This window comes from Egretta garzetta, unplaced genomic scaffold (assembly GCF_000687185.1).
Source record: "Egretta garzetta isolate BGI_Z169 unplaced genomic scaffold, ASM68718v1 scaffold32, whole genome shotgun sequence".
Lineage (NCBI taxonomy): Eukaryota > Metazoa > Chordata > Aves > Pelecaniformes > Ardeidae > Egretta > Egretta garzetta.
In genome coordinates, this window is record NW_009259035.1 from 3,723,588 (window position 1) to 3,744,893 (window position 21,306).

At 37.4% G+C, this 21,306-nt stretch overlaps 1 protein-coding gene across 1 annotated transcript in view; it reads left to right on the top strand.

Annotated features, from left to right (window-relative positions):
- Positions 1 to 21,306, top strand: part of GRID2 (glutamate ionotropic receptor delta type subunit 2) — a 746,969-nt gene that overhangs the window by 526,876 nt on the left and 198,787 nt on the right. Inside the window, 1 exon segment of the mRNA XM_009634848.1 lies at positions 5,331 to 5,450. Coding sequence (XP_009633143.1) covers positions 5,331 to 5,450 — 120 coding nt within the window.

Below are 21,306 nucleotides of genomic sequence, written 5' to 3' on the forward strand. Positions count from 1 at the left end.
AGATGCCTAATTCCAGCCTGCCTGCCTGCCTTAGGAACGGACTGGCAACTGAAGTAGCTGTTCTCTTGGCAGCAGCAAAGCGGAGGTGATGTTGCCATCTACTGCTGTGCGCAACTGAGCTCTTGTTGCTAAAAAAGCAGGAAAAACTACTTCTAGGGGAAGATTTTCTAGAAGCAAATCTATCTTCTAGAATCAGAGATCCAGAGACAGGAATATCTGTCAGTGTTTTAACTTCAGAGGTAATCTCTATTTGATTTCTGGAGGGGAAAACAAGAAAAGAGATAGGAAATTTCTGTAAGATATGCACTGAAGAAGGTAAGAGAAAGGGATGCTGATGTTCTACCTGCAGCAGCACTTGTTAAAAATAGAACTCTGGTGGTAAACTAACTAATTTCTTTATGACTAATGAGCTAATAGGGAAGAGTAGGGAATGAGGGCAAATTAGAGTTTTAAAGGTTTCTTGAAATGGGAAAGTAGCTGTCTGAATCATTCCCTATTGTCATTTGTGACTTTTCACTGTTGAACATTTGATTCCTGCATCGCTATTTCCACAAACAACTCCAAAAGCTGTTTTTAATGTGTGAATTCAGCTGATTGGGCAAAACCTAAAAAACCATTTTAAGCCCACTGCAATTATTAAAATCTAATATCTGTTTCTACCCATTCTGGAACTGAATAAATAGTTAAATTCATCAGGAAATACAATCCTTCTAATGAATTTGGCCAGCTCCAGCAATTAGTTCTAAATTCACTTCTGTAATAGGAACTATCCCCAAACACATGCTCACTTGTTTATTTCTCAGTAGAGCTATTTCACAGTGAGTGAAAGAAGTATTACTAGAAAATAATTCTACTGTGGGAAAAATTAATCTTCCTGAATAGCCTGAGAATAAATGTAAGTAGGATTATATGGAGGAACAACTCAGAAAAATGACATCAGGTTACTGCATATATCTTCTCTCACACTTACCTGATCTCTTCCCAGTCATATTTGTTTAGCCCACTGACAAACAGCAAATTTTTAGTGCTAGCAGCAATGTAGAGCCTGTTCCTTTGTGGAAAATGAACTGTACCTCATGCTGTTTCATGAATCATGCGTGGAATTGTCAACTAGCTCTTGTCTCAGTGATGTTCAGTGGTCACGTGAGAAAAAAGATGCCAAATTATTTTTCAGGCAGTAGATTGGGCTTGTCTTCACTAGCAGCTAAAAATGGTACTTTGAGTTGAAAACTCAACAATGTTTTCAATATCAGGGTTTTTTCAAGAATAAAATGCGAAACTCTTATTTAATTCTTATAGCATTTTTTTTCTGCCTGGAACCACAGTTTTTTCCTTAATTGCAAAATAGCTAGTGTCTGAGCACAGCCATATTTTGAAAGAAAGAGGAAGTTTGAACAGGAACTGTGAGTGCAAGTACAATATTTTATAACCGATGATTGGCAAGCTGACATTCCCAAGTGAAGTCCTGGCTGCTGGGTAAATAGTGCTTTCTTCAGGGACTTACAGTATAGTAGTGCCTAAGCATATATAAACTGTAGTTTATCTTGCCAGTCTAGACGGGACTCAAGTAGGCTTTAACTATATTGCCAGGCTTTATAACAGCTCTGCAAAGCCCAGAGCAGTGATCAGAAACATAAGTAAAACATTTTTGTCCTAACAACTGACATTTCACTCTCCAGTTTTAAATGTGTCAGGAAATTGCATGATTGCAACTCAACCCTAGAGGAATTTGAGAGAGGAGATAATAAATCTGTCCTCATTTTTCCCCATATAGCATTGTTTCTATAAGTTAAATGGAATGAAACATTTCTTTGACTCTTACCCATTATTGTAACTAATGCTAAAACAACTTGGAAAATTCTCATCGGGAAGTTACTGGATCAGTTGCTGTCGTACAGATGGCTATTTTCTCTGTGATCTCCTTCCACTATGCATTAAGGAAGGGATAAAACACGTGACATAAATCAAGTAAGTGTTTGAGAGGGATCCACACAGTGAAAGACTATGCAGAAAAATTGGAACAGTGTCCTGAAGCTCTTCCTAGGCAATACACTGTCCCACTCTATCAGTCCTAAGCAATAAAACAGGCTTGTGTAAGCCTTGTAAAAAGGCTGCATGGGAAATAAGGACTAGTAGAGAGCAATAACAGGATTGCCTGGCTTGCAGGTCCAGCAAGGTAGGTCCCAGGTAGGGAGGAGGCATCAGGACCACCCAGGAAGTTCCCTATCAGATTTAGTATTCTTGTTGTTGTTGGTATTATATGGGTGGTTCTTCACTGTTTTGTCTTTCTGCCTCTGCCTTTCCCAAGCCAGGAGCTTTCCCATCTAATCTGAGCTCTTATTACACTGTTTGCAAATGTACAGAGTCTAGGAAAGGAAGCTCTAATCAAAGACACTCTTACATGAGAAATTTTCAAAGCATAATAAAATTGCCAAAATAGATAAATAGGAAAAACTGTTGTTATGGTTACTGCTGGATTTCAGAATAGACTTACAGTTTGTATCTTGCCCCAACAGTTGCAGCCATTTAAAAATCAAGGTAAATAAACTTACACAATGGTTATGGATAGAGATTCAGTTCCAAAATATGGTAGTTAAGTCTGTTAACCTGTACTATATGTTAGGGGCTGTGTATTTCCATGGACCCTGTGTTTTCTTAAAAAGTGGATTTCATTACTTCAAGTATAACTGAGGTGAAATACTTCATATTTGCTCAATAGGGACAAAAGTTTTAAAAAATTTTTTAAAAAGACTAAAATTTTGAATTACTGTCTCAAAGTCTCAAAAAATCATTTATATTTTAGACGTGATTCTGTCTTTATGTCCCATGAATTATTGGGAACACTCTCAATTTGGAAAATAAAGTCACCTTAATTTTCTGTATTGAAAGTTCCCAATTTAAAACTACTTTGTCACTTTGTCACAAAATAAGAAAAAAGGAAAACACCTCCTGCTGTAGAAAGCATCTGTGGGGTTGGTTTTTTTTATTTTTTTTTGGTTGACTATTTCCTCTCTTTTATAATTTTGTTCCAGAGTTTTCCCTTTTTCCAGACCTTGCTTGTGGCTCACTTGACATCATGGTGAAGCTCAGGTGTTCTATAACAGTTTAATTCATTTTCATACTTTACCTACCTCATACCCCCCGTGTTTAATTCACATTGTGGGGGAAGATATTTTAGGAAGTAATACAGGAAATACGAAGTATAATATAATAAAAGCAGTATATGGTAAGGGGTCAGGGTGGTCCAGGACTAGGAAGAGGTGTGTAATTGTCAGGGAGGGCAAGTCAGCCTGGTGGAGGATTTCGGGGGTCAGATGGGGATCCCAAGCCTTGCAGATCTGTGCTGCTTTGCAGACATTTCTACATCACATGTACCGTGAAATTCTGGCTTAATTAATCAAAAAGCCAGATGAGACCGTACGAGAAAAAAAGGTACGTGGAAGAGGTTTTTATTTCTGCTTGTGAATAGGATGCAGTCAAATTTAAGTTAGCAGGAAAACTTTATATTTGTGAAACTCAGTTATTTACCTAAGGATATGTTCAAATGAATTTGCAGGTAAACACAAGCTCACTCTGTCTTTACTCTGAACCAGCCAGAGGTGTGCTAACCCCAATCTAAAAGCCATGAAGGTATGATTATTACAGGATTGTGCTCAAGCTAGTAAGTAACCTCAGTGTCACGCTAACCATAGCGGCATGCATCAAAATTGCCTGGCTGGCTCTCGCTGAGCGCGAAACGACCTGGAGTCTTCCTGCAAAAGACTGTGGAGATGTACCCTTGTTGTCTCTTTCTTTTTTTATTTATTTTATTTATTTTTTATTTTAGTATCTCATCCAAAAAGTAAATATTATAGAAAAGATTTTAAAAGTTTAAAAATATATATGCACAAAGTTTCATCTTTTTTTTTAACTGAAAATGTTGCCTCATGAAATATTTATATATTATTCCCTAGCAATACTAGTCCTTAGTAGTCTCCAGTAAGTTTTAAAGGTATTATCTCAGTGATCAATTTCCTTATTTTTATTATAATCATATTAATGTTTTATAAAAGGATGACTAAATTTTGTTAGCTCATACTAATCTGCAGTGTAGATGCAAATTTTGTACTCCTGTCTGGATTTTCTCCAAACTGATGATGTGAGGATAGAGCTTTTAAAATAATCCTTCAGCAGGAGTCATGTGCTTAGCTGGGTAGTTTGATATTGCAAGAGTTTATTTTCCATTTTTTTTCAGTTCAGATAATAAAGCTTTTAACTGAAAGAGCAATTGGAACTGCAAAACTCTCGCCTCATGTTTTGAAGAAAAGCTATGCATTTCATATGGTTTTACACCCAAGGCAGATTTTTTTTTCTTGTACATACTTAAAATACTGTTCAAGTTTTTTGGAGGAAGTGGGTTAAACATCTAAGTTTCCCTGAATCTGAAAACTGAAGAAATTTTTTAAGGCTAAAGGTTTTCATTGTAAGCATTTCACATGGCTCTGTTCATTTTACAGTTCAGGTCATCATAGTTTTCATACAAAGATGAAATGTGTGTCATGTTGAATTAACCCTGGAATATATTCTGAGTATTGCTGTGGCATGTATAGCCCTTTCAACTCTTATTCTTTGTAGTAAATGTTCGCTGTTTCATCTTAAGTATTTTAACCCCTTCTGACTAAAATGTAAAAAAGTAAAAGCAAGCTTGAAGATATGCTGCATTGTTGCTCCTCTCAGGCATTCTTAGTAGCAGAGAAGAGTTGTGGAGGAAAACAGAAAAATCACTATATTCTCCTAGACAAGCCCCTCTTTATTGGGGCAGGTCATTTATGTTGGGCTCAAAAAACACCTAACTTGATCCAAAACTCAACCTGATCTTGTGTGGCAATTTCTTTTGGGTGAGAAACATTTGGAGGGAAAAAGCAAAAATAAACAAAACTAATCTTTGCGCAATTTCTTTTCTATATTTGTTGTTAGTTTTGCGTCCACTAAAATTAGCCACAAAGCTCTTTTTTTCTTTTTTTTTTAATTGGGCTAAAATGTCCTATACATATATGCTGATGGGTCAAAGAGCAAAAATTGGAGTGCAAATACACTAAGAGTAAGACTATTGTTTGTATTGCATCCGCTTAGCGTTGCTGAGTTTGATTCTTCTGTGAAAAGCTTGAATGATGCAGGAACAGTTTAGGCTTCAGAATTTTTAAGGAAATGCAGTCTTTGAAAAACTGTCCTAATTCTGGTAGTTGTGTATATATTCTGCATAGTTAGCACACAAATCCCTTGGAGAAACAAAAGGTTATTATAATTGGCTGCTTTTGAGTTTTCACTCCATTCTTCTTTTTTTCCAATAGGGTGGAGTGAATGGCTTGACTGGAGAACTGGAATTTGCAGAAAATGGGGGGAATCCCAATGTGCATTTTGAAATTTTGGGGACAAATTATGGAGAAGATCTTGGCAGAGGCATCCGCAAGGTGAGGCTGCATATATTCAAATAAGAGACTATTTTTACTGTTTTTTTTTAAAAAACCTTTCTTCTGCTCCATGTTAACAGAAAAGTGTTTTATGGCAGATGTGTTGTTGTGTATCATTAAGAATAGTAAGAAATGGGAGATAAGTCTTGAAGTTCTAGATACCCATCTGTTTTATTATTGCAAAGAAGCCTTGCAGTAGGTCTCACTGTTTATAATACAGAACGTGTTAGGCTGCTGGTTGACTGTTGAATGTGAAAAATAGCAGATTTTACATTGAATTATGTTTAGAGTACCCAGATTGACACTTGCTACTTATGGTCAATGTGGGATGCTGGAACTGTTAGATGATTAAAATTCATAGGTATAGAAAGAGGACATCTGTTGTAGCATAGACAAAAACTCTGTAATCTCTTATCTTCATGAACTAAGTACACAATGTTTTTAGTAGAAATTAACTTTTACAGAATAAGCATAATGTTATGTATTCAGCTGCCAGACACAGTCCAAATACTTGGACTTAGGTTGTTTGAGGAAATGGCGTAAATCTCGAGCAAATTACTTTTTCTTGTTGTTTCAGTTTTATTAGTCTGTAAAAATAAACTTAAGTCCTGTGTAAGGAATGGTGGAAGCAGGTCTCTATTTGCAATGCGTATCCTTAACTTTGGGCAACTGCGTATATGGGATGGCAAAAGTAGCAAAGATCGTATGGTGCCTCTTAGGAAAATAAAAAACTAATAAGATTTTCCAGGAGCAACTCTCCTTCAGAGACAGACCCCCTGAAAGGTAATACCAAGATCTCTTCATTTAGTGTATCAGATTACGCTGGGGTTTATATGCGAGGAACCTGAAGTGATTGTCTGAAAACAAATGACAGAGAAAGTTATCTTAATATATGTAAACTGGTTCCACGTGTCAGTGTCGCTGTATGATGAAGTACATCATTTGTCTGTATTCCTTCTGCAGTAAGATAAGTGCTCTGAAAGAAGGGAGAGATAAATAAGAAGCTAAAAGTGTCTCTCAGCTCCTGAAATTTCTCCTCTGCTTTTCATTGGAATTGCTGTTCCATTCCTGTTGTTTCGTATTGTTGTCAATACCTTAATGTTCACACATACCTATTGCTGTGTCACCTTGAGCGGAGATCCTGACAGATGCTTCGGAAACTAAATGGAACTGGATCTTGTTGATATTTGGAGGCGTGTTTTGCAAAGTCTTTAGGCGACCAGAATGTCGGATGAGTCCTTATTCTCCCACCTATAAATTCGGCCTGTTTCAACATATTTTGACTTGATTTATTTTCCATGATGTGCATTAAGGAGGTATTTATTCTTTTGAGCAACCAGGTAGTCTTTCTTAAGACAAATCTGTATCTCTTCATTTAATTTGATTGGTTGACATTAGCTGCTTTTTTACTTCAGGCCTGTCTGGGGGAATGCCTGAGTGAAGCACTAAATCGTGTTCTTCCATTTCATGAAAAGATAGAAGAGAGAGGGAGACACACAGAAAGATCTTGGAAATATAGAAATACGAAAAGCCTCCCTAGCCTTTGTAACTCTTTTCTAATGGTATCGTTTATAGGGCAAATTTAAACTATGGCACGGTTTTCTTTTAAAGAAGAGATCAATGACCATGGGCATGCGTAAGTTGTGCAAAACAGTGAAATAGTACAAACAGGCTTTTTGAACCTTCCTTGTTTACCTTTTATCATAGTTCAAGGATAAAGGGACATTCAGTGTCTTTGAAAGGAAATAGGTTTGAAGTTGGTCAAAGAGAATGGAGTTTTGCACAGAATATAATTAGAGCATGAAACTCGGTGTCACAAGACCCTGTTCGGGAGTAGAGCAGAGTTAAACAGAAAGATACTGAAAGTATGTATTTTTTTATGTTTGTCAATTAAAACTAAATACAGAGATTATAAGAAAATTTTCCTGATGAATGTTGCACTATAAATGTCTATCCTTAGAGTTTTGTGATGTGCTGCAGCTGGTCAAAAAGAAGAAAGTGTCCAGAGCAGAACAGATTTAATCTGTTCCAATTTTTTTTCTAAACAGCATTCAGTGATCCAGAGAAAGCTTTAGAAGGAGTCCTGGTGTAGAGAAAGGAATTGTCTTTAGAAAGAAATTTCTGTATATGTTGTGAGAATGTGGTATTTGTTCCCGGAAGCGTCTTCTAAAAAAAATTCAAAATCATTCCACTTAAATAATGTATTTTTTTACACTAAGTTGAATAATAAAAGGATTTAAAATAAATATGGTATTTATAATCAATGTCACAAAGTTTAAAAAGAAGCAAGCTGGGGATCCTAAAACATTTGCATCAGAGATAGAGAAGAATATAAAATTTTAAGGGGAAAAATGCCACGTTGGTTTTATTCTTTTGACAAAAGTTCACATATTTTATCTTTGATTAGGTTTTACTTCACAGTGTATGAGCAACTAGTGTTGGAGGCAAATCACAATAATTACAGCAGTCAGATATATTTTTGTTAGCTACACTAATTAAAGTGCACTTCAGATTTTCATGTACTTAGTGGTCTGACTACAGAACTACCTAACCATTTTTATTTCTCAACTCTAGTGGAAGCAGCTGCAATTAGCAGACTGACTGAAATTTCTAAACAAATGCATCTTCCCTAATTAACATGTTTCCAAGTACTTTTAAAGGGGATAATGAAGGGTGAAATCATGGCAAAAGCCCCACTGAAGTCATTGGGACAAGAAGTTCACACCAAGTCAGGTGTGTAAAGAATTTAATTTTTTTTTTTTTCCTGAGGAACAATCAATTGATTTTAATTCAAGCAAGTAAAATTTTAAAATACACTTGAATTTCTCAAGATTCCAAATTCTGCTTGAAATCAGTTCTGCTTGGGTTCTGGAGTCATTTGGCTACTTCTGAAAAGTTCACCTATATTCACAGGTTAATATTCATAGGACACAAAAAAGAAAACCGTTTAGGAAACACAAAGAATTCATGTTTGTGTTTGGTTGTATTGGCCAAATTGAGCCAGGTATCTAGCAGAAACTGTCTGCAGGTCCCCTCCTTCAACTTTCATGGGCTACTGGTCATACCTGGAAAGCAGCGGGAGCATTCATGTGGAACTTCATTGTGTTGGGGCCCTTCATCTAGTGACAAGTTAGCAAATCCGGGAGAGGGATTTGCCTGAAATACAAATTTTGTGCTGTTATGTCTGTAAATGCCATCCATCACCTTGCAAACCATGGATCGCTTAGGCTGTATGTGTTGCCAGAGTTGGGTACTTGCCATAATACAGCCAGATACTGGTTTTATTGGCACCGGTAGTGTTACCATCCCAAAGGAACTGCAGAAAACCTCCTGCTTTTACACATCATGCTGTGGCTTGTGTTTGTGCAGATATAGTTATATTCAGGGGGAGACATGGGTGTATTTCTGACATTTCTCTGTTGCATTTGTCTGTTGGTATTTGACATTTGAGTATGTATTCTTTGACATTTAAATTTCAGTGCAATACTTTTATCTCTACTGCTGAAATAAAAGCTGCCATTCCTCTGAATAACCATCCAACAGACTAACGAACAAAAGGCAATTTATAGCTCAGAGGGGTACTGTCTTATATCTTAGTGGTGTAGAAAACAGCGCTGCAGAAATAAAGTGGTTTTCCTCTTTCTTCCAGTGCTTCCAGAATGGGCTCAGCCTCAAAGGCTCTGTGCTACACCTTTTGAAATTTAGAGGACTTTCTTCCTGTTTCCACACTGGTTTTCTTACCACGTGTGGACAGTTGGAGATTGTGGCACGTTTTGCTCTGCCTCCATATCCCTGTTAGCATACACCCACCTCTTGTGCCTTTCCTTTCTCTTCTGAAGATGGTTTCTGTCATTTCCTCCGAGTGGGGGAATGAGATGACAACTCTTCCTCTCTGCACCAGGATGTTCATGTCAAGGCTTTCATTGCATTCAGGACACCCAGGGATGCCTCAGAGCAAGGACAGAGCTGTGGGAATGCAGGGAAACAGATGTGCTGGGTGGGCCACCAGCGTAACCCAGGATGCTTCGAGCCCTCCGCGTTTGTCCAGTAGGATTGTAGGGCTGTGTCCTAAATGATTTTAATTTGATGACTTTAAGAATGGAATGTTACCTATTTTAGTCCAAGGGATATCTGCAGCACAACGCATTTCATAAAAATGTGACTGAAGGCCTTTGGCTATAATGCCTGACAGATGTGGTGTTCCTCTCTTCTTCTGCCAATGTGAATGGCAGGACCTTCCCTGTGGAGTCAATGTATGCAGGTTTTTGTTTCACAGACTATTATGGGTTACATGGAACATTCTATAGTTGCGTTATTTGTTCAGGTTGGGAAATCGTATTGCATTTTTTGTTTTCATTCTAGTAAAATAATTGCTACTTCCACTTCATCTGAGAACAGTTGTTGATTGCAGTAGTGTCTTTGCTTTGTTATCCAGTATATCATTTTTTCTTACATTTGCATCACAAAGCAGCATATATTCTAAGTGTATATTTTGATCTTGGGGAAGTTGCTGTCTCCTTATAAAGTTAAAACTTATTTTTTGCATCTTTTATCTCTTATTCCCTTTTGCTTCATTAGGTAAAAAAAGAAGTTATACATCTCTGCTGACACTTATTAACTAACACTATTTAGTAAGCAAGAGTGAACAAAGTATTTTCTTCTTGGTTAGCTTCTTAGTTAGCTACTTGAGGCAAATGATGGGCTCACCTGTTCCCTTTGTGAACGTGATCAAAGGTAGAGCTCTGTAATATGATTTAAAAAACGTATTGTAATGTGATTTAAAAAAAATGTATATATATCAGCACCTGGTACTTTAAGCTGTGGGCTGTTTCAGCTGTTTCTAAAGGCTGACATGCAATTTATGATGTGACTGAAAGATACACTTGCAATTTACAGAGACATGGTATATTTTCTAGTGAGTTGAAAAGAAATGTTGCTGTGTCTGGCTGCTTTGCCTCTAGTATTGACAGAAAAGCTGGACCTGACGCACTACTGACATGATACACTATCTAAAGGAACTTTAAATACACAAGCAGCCTGCTAGAAATGAAATAAACTGCTTGGTAATAAAGGTAAAGAGGTAATTAAATACCTTGGTGAACTGGGACCTGCTGTTCCAGTTCAGCACAGTACTTAAATCTGTTGTAAACCTGCTGAAGAGTACCGTTCCCTCCTTTATTTAGTGCTATGCAATAGGTGAAGATAAGGTGACTGATTCTTTACTTACTGCTAGCTTCTGTATATCTTTTGTGAAATTTCAGTGAAATTTAATTTGGCTGGAAAGTGTTGGGAATTTGCATGTTGTCACAATGAAACTTGTGTTAGTAGAGAACTGAGATTAACTTGAAAGTGCACTTCTGTTTAGCTTAAAAGTCAAACTAAATGCATACTTGAGTCTAATGGAAAATGGACAGAATGCCTCTATCCATAATTGTAGTCCTGAATTTAAAAAAAATTTAAAAGTTTAAAAAAATTCCCTCTTTGCTTTTGAATAAAGCATTTTCTTTTAAAATCTGGGACTGCAAAAGGGGAGACAGACTGACTCAAAGTAATCAATAATGTACCACTTGGAGAATTTGTCCAGTTTTGGACTCTCTGAATCAGATGAGGGAGGAATGGGGAAATCTAGATCTTGGTGTTGAATGGTCCAGGTGCCTGCCCTTACCCTGGGCTGTTTGTCTGGACGAGTATTTCAGTGTTCATAACAAGTGCAAAGTAAAGCAGCCAGATATGGATTCAGTGGCTTGGTGGATGCTGCCCCAGGAATATGGAAGACCAAGGTTCAAGTCTGTCTTCTAGTGATCACTAATAAATGCAGAGCAGAGCTGCTACTACAGGCGATGTTATGAGCAACCTGTTCCCAGTGAATTATTCACCTGTGGAGCAGAACATCTACGAGGAATACAGGATCAGGTTTATGAGCAAAATCACGCAGAACACAAACTCTCAAACTTCAAACTAATGCCCACAAAGCCAAGGGAAACGTAGTGCAACAGAGACATATTATCCCACCTACTTCTATCCTTAGAAGCAGCACAGTCAGCCGTGTCTGCTGAGCTCCAGTGTGCTCAGGCATTTGAACATAGCGGGACCTGTTGTAAAACAGAGAGGTGATTTTAGGCTGTAAGACAAGCAGGTGTCCAGATTGCACAGTCTACAATAAGGAGGTTAAGTGCCTGGGTTAAAATTCAACTCAAATAATTAAGATACAGGTTTATCCAGTTTTCAGCATGCAAGTGGATGGCTTTTAACTGTGACATGTATAGGGCTAGAGGAGTGGGATTTGGACCCCCAAAAGATCTCTTTCAAGCCTCTGAGTAACTGCAGCACTCTGGAATAAAGAAGGGTTTGCTCCTGCATTGGGAACAGTGGGGAAAAAGTGAAAATGCAGGGAGGCAGGAGGGGAGAATGCAATGGGACCCTGGGGAGAAGCATCGATGTCAAATAGAAATTCCCCTTAGGTCCTTGGTGCTCTGTAGTATATCTCTTGGCAATTTTGGCAGGGATGAGGCCGTCTCTCTTCTGCTCAGAATTTTCGTTCTTGTCAGAACTGATATGAATGTTCTTACTGAAAACTGCTTTCAGTGGATTGGGAACTGCCTACTTTGACTGATTGCTTTCATTAGAAAGAGACAAATCTTTTTTATGCGCTTTAAATTATATAGTTTCATGGGTTTTATTCATTTTGTTCATCTGGATAAGAGGTTACATTTTACCCATCTCCTGTCAAAAATGCAGTTGTCTTGACAGCAAAGAACAGGAGAAATATTTTCCACTTTCAAAGTTGTGTTTTTAATTTCCTTTAATATCTTGTTATGACAATGGAAACTTGAGAAAGATCAGTCAAAAAATAATAAAAAAAAAAAGCCAGGAATTGTATCAGTATATCTGTTTTCTGTTGATGCTGCTAGGCAAGTACCTAACCACAGAGGCTCCTGTGTGATTAGTCTGAACTTCAAAATGGACATAAGAGCAAAGAATGATGCAGAACTTCATTCATTTCTTTTTCTAGCAGAGATTTTTTTTGTCTTGAAAAGTTCTGAATAGCAGAAATAGCATGGTAGTTTTTTAATAACTACAGCAGGAAAGAGAATTTGGATTTGGATGTCAGGTTAATGTAGCATGTGAAACTTGATCATATCTGTTAGACATTTTTCCTTCATTTTTGGGTTCCTCTTTTCACTCTTCTTGAACCACTTGCAGTTGGCCGCAGGGCAATCAGGCCAAGGGATTATATTACTTCTGTTTTTCTAAACTCAATATTTGCCATTAGTAACCCTTTAAAGTTTTCAGTATGATTGGATGGGCCACTTTTGAAATACCTTTACTAAGATTATATGGCTTTTTCTTCTGCTTGAGTAGCTGATGAGAAAGCCTACCTGTGAACATGGATCTGCAGAACTGGCTGGCAAGTTGTGGTGAATTTTTATCCTCAAATACTTCAGCTGAGCAAATTAGCTTTGTAACTCACTTCAGAGATCTGAAGTGCTCAGGAACTTTGAAGTGCCTCTAAAGTGACATTTTGAATAATGTCAGAAGGAACTGTGTATGATTTAAGAATGGACTTAATGCTTCATTGACCTCTCAGGCAGTAATGCTTCTATGCGATTTTGGAAATCCCATTAGGGACTTCTCTTCACCTTTAAGGGGGCACTCAGTGGGTGCTGCTTCAAGAATGTGGTTCATCATCCTTGAAATTAATAGGCTAAAACACGTAGCTCAACTTGGAATTACTTGTTTCAAGGTGGGGATTTTCAATGAATTCGCAGTACCTTTCAGAATTAAAGTTTTCAAAATTTTTCAATGCTTGCCTTTTGCTCTTTAGAGCTGATTTGTTCTCCATCAAAACTATCATCTGATGAAAACTGCTTCATTTCACAAATACTTGTAACTGGAACAAACATACATTTTCCAGTAGTAGGAAGAAGTAATAAGTGCGCTTAACCCTCCATTAATCCAAAAGAAGGGGGTGTTGTAGCTACTTTATCATGTGAAGAGGGAGGTAATAACTATATCTTCAGTAAGTTAAATATTTCCATCCAAATTTGGATGTAAATTGGGTATCCTAGTCAAAAATTAATAGTAATTGGAAAACCATGTAGACAGGAGAGAGGGATGATAAAAAATTGAGCTGCTTCTTTTAACAGGAGGCATGAAGAGATGGTAGTAGGAAATGGGTCATTTAGCTTTAGCTTTTGAGGGTGGTGAAGGGTATTGCTCAGTTCTCAGAATTAAGAGCTCAATGCACAGCCTTGGGAAGGCTGCTACAGCTAAGGGTTATAACACAGATCTTAGCCCATAATATGTGGAAGTAGATCTACACAGATTTCAGAAGATTTGATAAATTGCTTTTTTCTTCAAGAACCACAAGCCAAGGCTGACACAATCAGATGGCCTGCTATGTCCTGCCAACCATACCTCCCCACAATAATGAATCATAGACTTGTAGAACAGCCCAGGTTGGACTTCAGAGATCATCTGGTCCCAACCTTTCAATAAATTGTTTCTAATTTGCACAGTTTGTGATAGACTTCTTGAAGGCTGTGTTGTCTTGCAGGCTGATGAATGTCAGATGAGCCCCTGTGGTACACCTGAAAGTCCTGGAAGGCTCATACTGATCAAAACTTTGATGGTACAAGTTTTAAAGTAGGCAGAACTGTCTCCTTTTGCAGTAAAATGTCTTTGTTCCAAGCTAGCCTATTAGCAGGAAAACATGAAAATGTGTCTTATTAGGCACTGAATATTCTTGTATAGCAGAGATGAAAGCAAGTTGGTTGGGTTTTGTTCAGTTGGGGGGGATTTATATTTTTTTTGGTGGAAAGACTGTATTTCATTGAGCATGATGCTGAATGATGTTTTGTTGACAGTAGTAGGCAGTATTTTCCTGCAGTGGGGTAAGCGGCCCTGATAAGCCCCATGACTTTGCCTCTGTGGCCATAGAGTATTCAGTGTCACTTTCTACTAAAGCAGGGGGAACCCAAACATTTAATCACTTTAGTCTTCCCTCCACAGGCCTGTGGGATCTAGAGGAGTTAGCCAAGTCATAAGCTGATTGGGAAACTGGTAACTGAACTCAATGAAAATGCAGGGCCTATGGATTTCCACTGAGAGCACCTTCTATATATCTGTATATCTATATATATTTATCTATGTAACATCTATCACCCTCAGCTGCCACAGCTGTGGGAGTAGATTTACAATGGGCAGGAACGTGAAAACATCCACGAAGCTGCTAAAGGCTCCTAAATTCATCAGAAGGACGTAGGCATCTATAGGCAAATGTCAGAAAGGTTTACATTAGCAAGGAGTCCAAGAGTCAGCTGCCCCGGGTGAGAGGAGAATGGTTTCCCGCAGGGGAGAGCAGCTTGAGTTGATGAGGAGTCTCACATTTGGGTTGGAACAGAAAATGCATGTGGGTACAGCGGTTAGCTAGAGAGAAAGAGGAGAAATGATGCGTTGAACTGTGGAAATTGGTTTCCGCTGTTGTTAGCATGACACAGCTGAAAGTACAGTAAATCTTTGTTTGTTGTGGTGTTTTTAAGATAGATAAGAAACTCACGGAGGTATTTGAGAGGACAAAGAGAAGTGTGCCTGTGATTTCACCTTGGGTGCTATATCATTGTTTATAATGTACTGTCCAGCTAAATTACTCAGCTTAAGTATTTCAAAACATGGCAGAGTTTACTATGCATAAATCATCATTTGTAAAAGTAAAAGTTTTCAATTACTTTTTCCTGTCTGCCAAAAGAACTTCAGAAGTAGAAGTGATGGTTTATTTTATCTCAATATTGCATTTATGGCAATGCTGAGATATGTTTCCCATAAAGTGGTTATAGCGGTATCCTGCAATTAAAAGAATCTTAAAAGTGATTTCCAGAGATAAAAAGTTACTTCTCTATAATTGGTAAGGGCCACCTCCTTGCACCTTTTGAGTTCTTTACAAATGATAAAGGCGAGGATGGTGAAGCTTTTGATGACTTCATAATATTTATAGTTCTTTCATAGTGTTGAAAGATTTTTATGATTCAGCCTTAAAATTACAGTGCTCAGATTTTTGCCTATTCTAAAGTTATGATATAATGCCTTAATCAAAGGCTAAGTTACAATAAAAATTAATAATAAATACTCTTGTCATGCTGTATTCCTGCTTTAAAATGCACAGCAGAAGCAGTAGAAAAAGTTATATGTATTGTCTCAAATACTTTATATTTTCATCTCGGTAAATAGAATTAATTTAATTTAATAGAACCTCTTTTTCTGAAAAATAAAGCTTTTCAGGAAATTGTAAGCATTAATAAGGCTTTCAGACTCTTTAGGCTAGAAGTAAATGGGGGGAAATACTATGTTTTAAGGAACGTGGCAAGGTGTGTCTGGCACCTTTGGGAGATATCTATCAGAAAATAGTCTCATACTTACTTCCAATCCTACTTCTCTCCATTTCTCAGACCCCATGAAACTTATTAGGTCTGTTTCTATCTCAAGTATAGCAGTGAACAGAATATTTTACATGTGTAAGAAAAGGGTAGGATGGGATAAATTGCAGTAGGGCTTCTATTGAAATTTGAGCTCAAACTAACTTTAATTTTGGTCATGTATGTAAAATATTTTATTACTTGGTTTAGAAAAATGTAGCCTAGTGTATCAAAATTAGTATGTTTGATTTAAAAAAAAATTTAAATTTATAACATTTGCATTTAAACTAAAAGCTTGTAATCTATAAGTGGTAACATTAGCGTATTTGCAGACAGCAGAAACATATATTGAGAGTGAAGTGCATGAAGTGCTACAGGAAATGGTCTGTCCCATAAAGCCCTTGGTTTTTCATGGACTTATCTGACATTTCTATCTAGGAGAGATGGATAAAGAAACCAAAGCAAAAGCAGAGATTAGAAGCCAAGCCATGGCTAGAGCAAAAAATAAGGGTGGTTTTGCTGTGGCTGGGACATCCACTGTTTCACGAGTGATCCCACTGTTATCGCACTGCCACACTCTGCTCTCCTGTGCTAAGCATGCTACCCTTTATGTGTATTATCTTTGGCAGTTTTGTGTGCTTCCCATTCATTTACCTGCTGCTTTGCCTCCTTATATTTCTTCCATCTCCTTTTTGCTTCCTCATTGTGTGCCTTGAAGCTCAGATCTAGTCTCATCTCTGCTGCATTTTCCTGATGAATGCTGAACCAGGCTGCTCCTGCACCTTATCTAGTCATAAAGCTATTAGTCTGAAATGCTGGATTTGTTTGTTTGGGTTTTTTTAAAATGCATTTTTATAATTATTAATTTACTTCTAAAAATCTGATTTAAAGTGTGCATTCTAATGGAGTGCTTTAATAATGAGCCATCCATGTTTTATATGAATATTTTCAGCCAATGTGCAGTTTGTATACTGATCTGCTCGTATACTGATTATAACTTGATTGCTTTTAAAAATAATAGAATTAAATTTTAAAGCCTTAATACCGGTGGTTTGCATCAGTTTGGCTCTAGAATGTTTCAATACTCTAAACTGATTAGTATTCTGAATTAGTAGACAGGTACTCTTAGCTCTCTAAATTTATTAACTACTGATAAAATGTGTGATTTCACCATTGCATGTGCATGTCTGAGATCTCATTAGTCAGTTTATTTTAAGCTGTGTATTATATTACTTGAGACAAATATTTGACATAAACATACAAAGTAAGAACATAAATATTTTAGTTAGGATCTAGTTAAATAGCATATACCCATGATTAAACCACACTTATCACTCACTGGAACAGTGTCAATTAATGCAATTTTGTTAAAATATTTATGAACTTCTTAAAGGGAGTATCAGTCCCACTCATGCCACAGCAGTTAAACAGTTTTATAAACTCTTTTTCCTTGTATCCATTCCTCTCTTCATTAAGAGTTATCTTCATCTTCCTATCCATCTTTGCTCTACAGCAACTGCCTTGCCTCGCAATCCCTAGAGCAGCCATCCAGGCCCGCTGCTAGGTGTATCTTTCTTGCTGCTTCATTCATTGTTTTGTCCTCAAGTTACGAGTTCTGCTTCTGATGTTGGAGACCTCGTGAGCCTGCTTTGCCTTGCAAAGCGCATCACAAGTAATGTTGCATTAGCAAAGAATAATGTCTGGGAATTTCCATGCTTCGCTGCTGCAGGGATGTAGGCAATGGCATAAAATGCTTGAAAGGTTCATTTACCCACTGGAAAAACCTGCTCAGAAAAGGTTACAGGAGGGGTAGTCCAAGCTGTGAATTAGAGAGCAGGTCTAGTTCACACACTGGATTTTAGCTAGGGATGGGGGTTGGTGGGTGGAATTCCATTGACTTAATTCCAGAATGGGGCTACAGCCTGGAAAACAAAGTACCACATGGATGGATTTTTGTTATCTCTGTAACAGTCTGTTGAAGAAGAAGGAACAGATAAAGTGGACTTTCCATTCTACAGTGGTAATGATATATGGAAATACCTTATCCAGAAGCCAAATACACAGTACTTGGATAGTCAGTGTATCTGGTTGCTAGCAGAAAGATTTTAAAGTACAGCCTTTTGGTCAGTATAGACTAAAGCAAATCATATTTCCTCAATATTTTGTGACCTATTTGTTCACAAATTACCTTTTCAAATGTGTTTCAAAGACTAGAATAATTCACAGCTAGTTTGGTTTACAGTAAAGTTATAATGAGTTTCTTGATATGCTTGATTCTGGAGTGCTAAATTGATTTCTCTGTTTGGCCTTGGGGCTTGTTGTATGCTGAACAATGCGTGGAACTCATTGTCCTCCCTCGCTACTAACTTTACTACTGAAGACCTTACACCCTGCTTGCTTTTAGCTTTGCCACTTATTGTGTCTGCGGGAAAGCAAACATGACAAGACCAACTAAGTGATGGGTATCTTCCCACATGAGAATACAATCTTTATGTCGCTTTGTGACTGTAGGCCACCAACAGATTGCATTAAACAGGGACTGATGCACTGAATACAGATGTTTTTAACATCCCTACGTATTGAAGCATTTCTACGCAGTCAAAGGGGAGTTAATTTCACGTCAAACTGATTTCATGGCAAAGATTTTCACAGTGCTTTTACAATTTTGGGGGGTGAGGACAAACATGATAGGAAACTTTAGAAAGAAATTCTGATCATCTTTTTCTGATAATGTACCGTATTTCCATTTGTTTAACGTGTTCGGCATGTAACATCATACCCCACATTTATTACGGATCGATTCCTCCAAATTCTTTTTGGTTCCAGTTGTATATTCCTTCTCTGTTTTATTAGGTTCTTTCCTAATAGCTTTGTAACATCTAAATTGTCAGTCAGTCCATTAGTCATTAGAAGCTGCTTTCTAGTTTGTTGTGCCACTTTAGCATATTGAGGCAAATTGTTTCTACAAGAGAAAATGAAAACATCAATAAAGAAACACAGAATGTTATGATACCTTGTTAAAGAAATGTTTATCCTCATCATTATTTTATTTTGTATTTTCTTATTCATTCCATTTGCCTTAGAAGGAGGGGGAAAGCCCATATATATAAATGTCTGATCTAGTTAAATCCATTTTAAAAAATGGACTTGAAACCACTTGAAACCTTCAAAGACCATTGATAAAATCAAGTGGAAGTGTACTTCTCTCTCTCTCCCTCCACGCCCCCACCCTTTCTTTTCCTTTCTTTTTAAACACGGTTTTACCATATCTTTTGAAAGGTGCCTTGGCAAGTGCAGATATAATCATATACAATCATGTGCCAGACTGGCCAGGTTCTTTCACCAGTGTGATCGCTCTTAAACCCTGTTGAACACAGACCCCAAAATCTTTCTGTAGAAGACAAAATATTTTCCTGTGGATTACATCTATCAATTGAAAGGTTCCATGTTCAGTTGTTGGTTTTTATCTTAGCTCAGCAAAACAGTAATCTTCACTTGGGTGTGAAAAAGAGAAAGGTGCTGGCTTTTGCCAGCTGTGTTTTTCGAGCTGCGGGGATAGCAGCAGACCCAGAATTACAAGAGGCCACTGACTTGAAGACGTTGCAGTCCTTTGGAGGCTACAAACAACAGACTTATGACAGATACTTTAATGAAAGATTTTGGAATAGGACAATTTAATCTTTTCAACCCAAAAGTCTTGAGATGACCTTAGGCAAAAAAATGGCTATACTGACTTCTTCAAAAAAATCAATCATCCTGAACAGCACAGCACAGCTTCTTACCTGTAACAAGATCGATCATTAAGACTTGGGGCCAAAATAGCAGCCTTCTAACTTGCCATTTTGGGTTTTGAAAGAAGAGAAAGGGTGGGAGTGAGCTAAGCAGTAAAGTCCCCATATTCTGGAGAAGTCAGCTAAAATTGAAAATAAAACTTACACACTGCTATGAGCCTGGCTGTAGAAGGCAGGTGTTTCTTAATATTCTGCTTTGAAAAAAACTGTTTTAAACAGGAAAAAAAAGTAAAATCTTATTTCATAAGCATTCATAGTTTTATCCATAATCTCTTTCTATTTTTTCCAGTTCCAAACACAACAGTACACTTACTCAAGGGTGGGAGGATGTTAGTTAAAAATAATACAGCATCAGTTGAGTACTCCACAGAATTTAAAATTAAATGTCTGCAGAGATTATTTGCTATCCTGTTTGCTGTAAAGGTATATGGCTCTTGTGTGGGGTCTTCTAATAATTTGAGATATTTCACTGCCCTCTCTTGGTGAGAGTTAAAACTGGTCTCTTTTTCACAAACCTTAACCCAAGAGCAAAAAGGATTTTTTCCTTTGGTGTAAGGGTTATTTGCTAGGAAATCATAGCAAGTTGGATATTGTGGATAAATAAGTATCCATGAAATTGTGATAGCTGTACTGTTTATTTCAGCTTGAAGTTTGTGAGTGAGCTGACTGGTTTGATCTATGATGTGCAGACATATGCATATAGGAATATCTGTTTATGTATTCAACCTTATACAAACGTCATGAGAATATATCCTTTTCCATAATTGTATAGAAATATTTTAAAAACACCTTAAACAAAGTCCGTGTGTCTTGTGAGCAGTGAAAAAAATAATGGCGTTTTAATTGCTTGCTGGAATAATGAGCTAGTCACGATTTTATTAAAACCTATCAGTTTTAGACAGCGAGTTCAGGTGCATATGTTAACTAGTAGCCTCCCTCCAAAACACGCAGAGGCAGGTGCTGCCCTAGAAGGCAGTTCAAAACTGTGAAAGGTATCTGGAGATATTAGCTAGCTTGTTTCACAGTTTAGTTTCAAAGCCTAAATATCTTTCCTCCTCCAAATCTCTGCGAAAAGAAGATCAACTTTTGCCAGTTCCCTGAGTTACCCCTGAACCACTGCTTCTTGCGTGATATTTGGGAGCACCGAGAAGTCATACATGGAGCTTTAAACCATGACCTGTTTCCTAACCATATGCTATTATGAGAGGGTTTGTGAAACACATCACAAAAACATGAGCTTTGATTCCTGTGCCATGATTAGATCTGATTAAGTTAAATCAAGGACCAGAGTTAAACTTCAGTCAATTCTGTGTTTTACTTCAAAGTAATCAGGCAAATTCTTCAGTGATAGCATTATTGGTTCAGATAGGCTGTGAATTTATACTGCAGGAGGGACTGTAGCTGAGAAATGCCACAGATTTTGTATATATAGCTTGCAACTCCCAAAGGGATCATTTTTGATGAAAGTTATGTTTTGCCATATATTTCAGGAGGTCTGTGTTATGGCAATATTTACGAAGAAGTGAATGGGCAAAAATAAACCAACACATGGCTTGTCTTTTGCCAATGTGTTTTTTCAAGCCATAGAAGTAAAAGAAAACAGAAATTTTGTCCGTGTCCAGAGCCACGTAAGCAGCTCAGAGTCTATTGTGT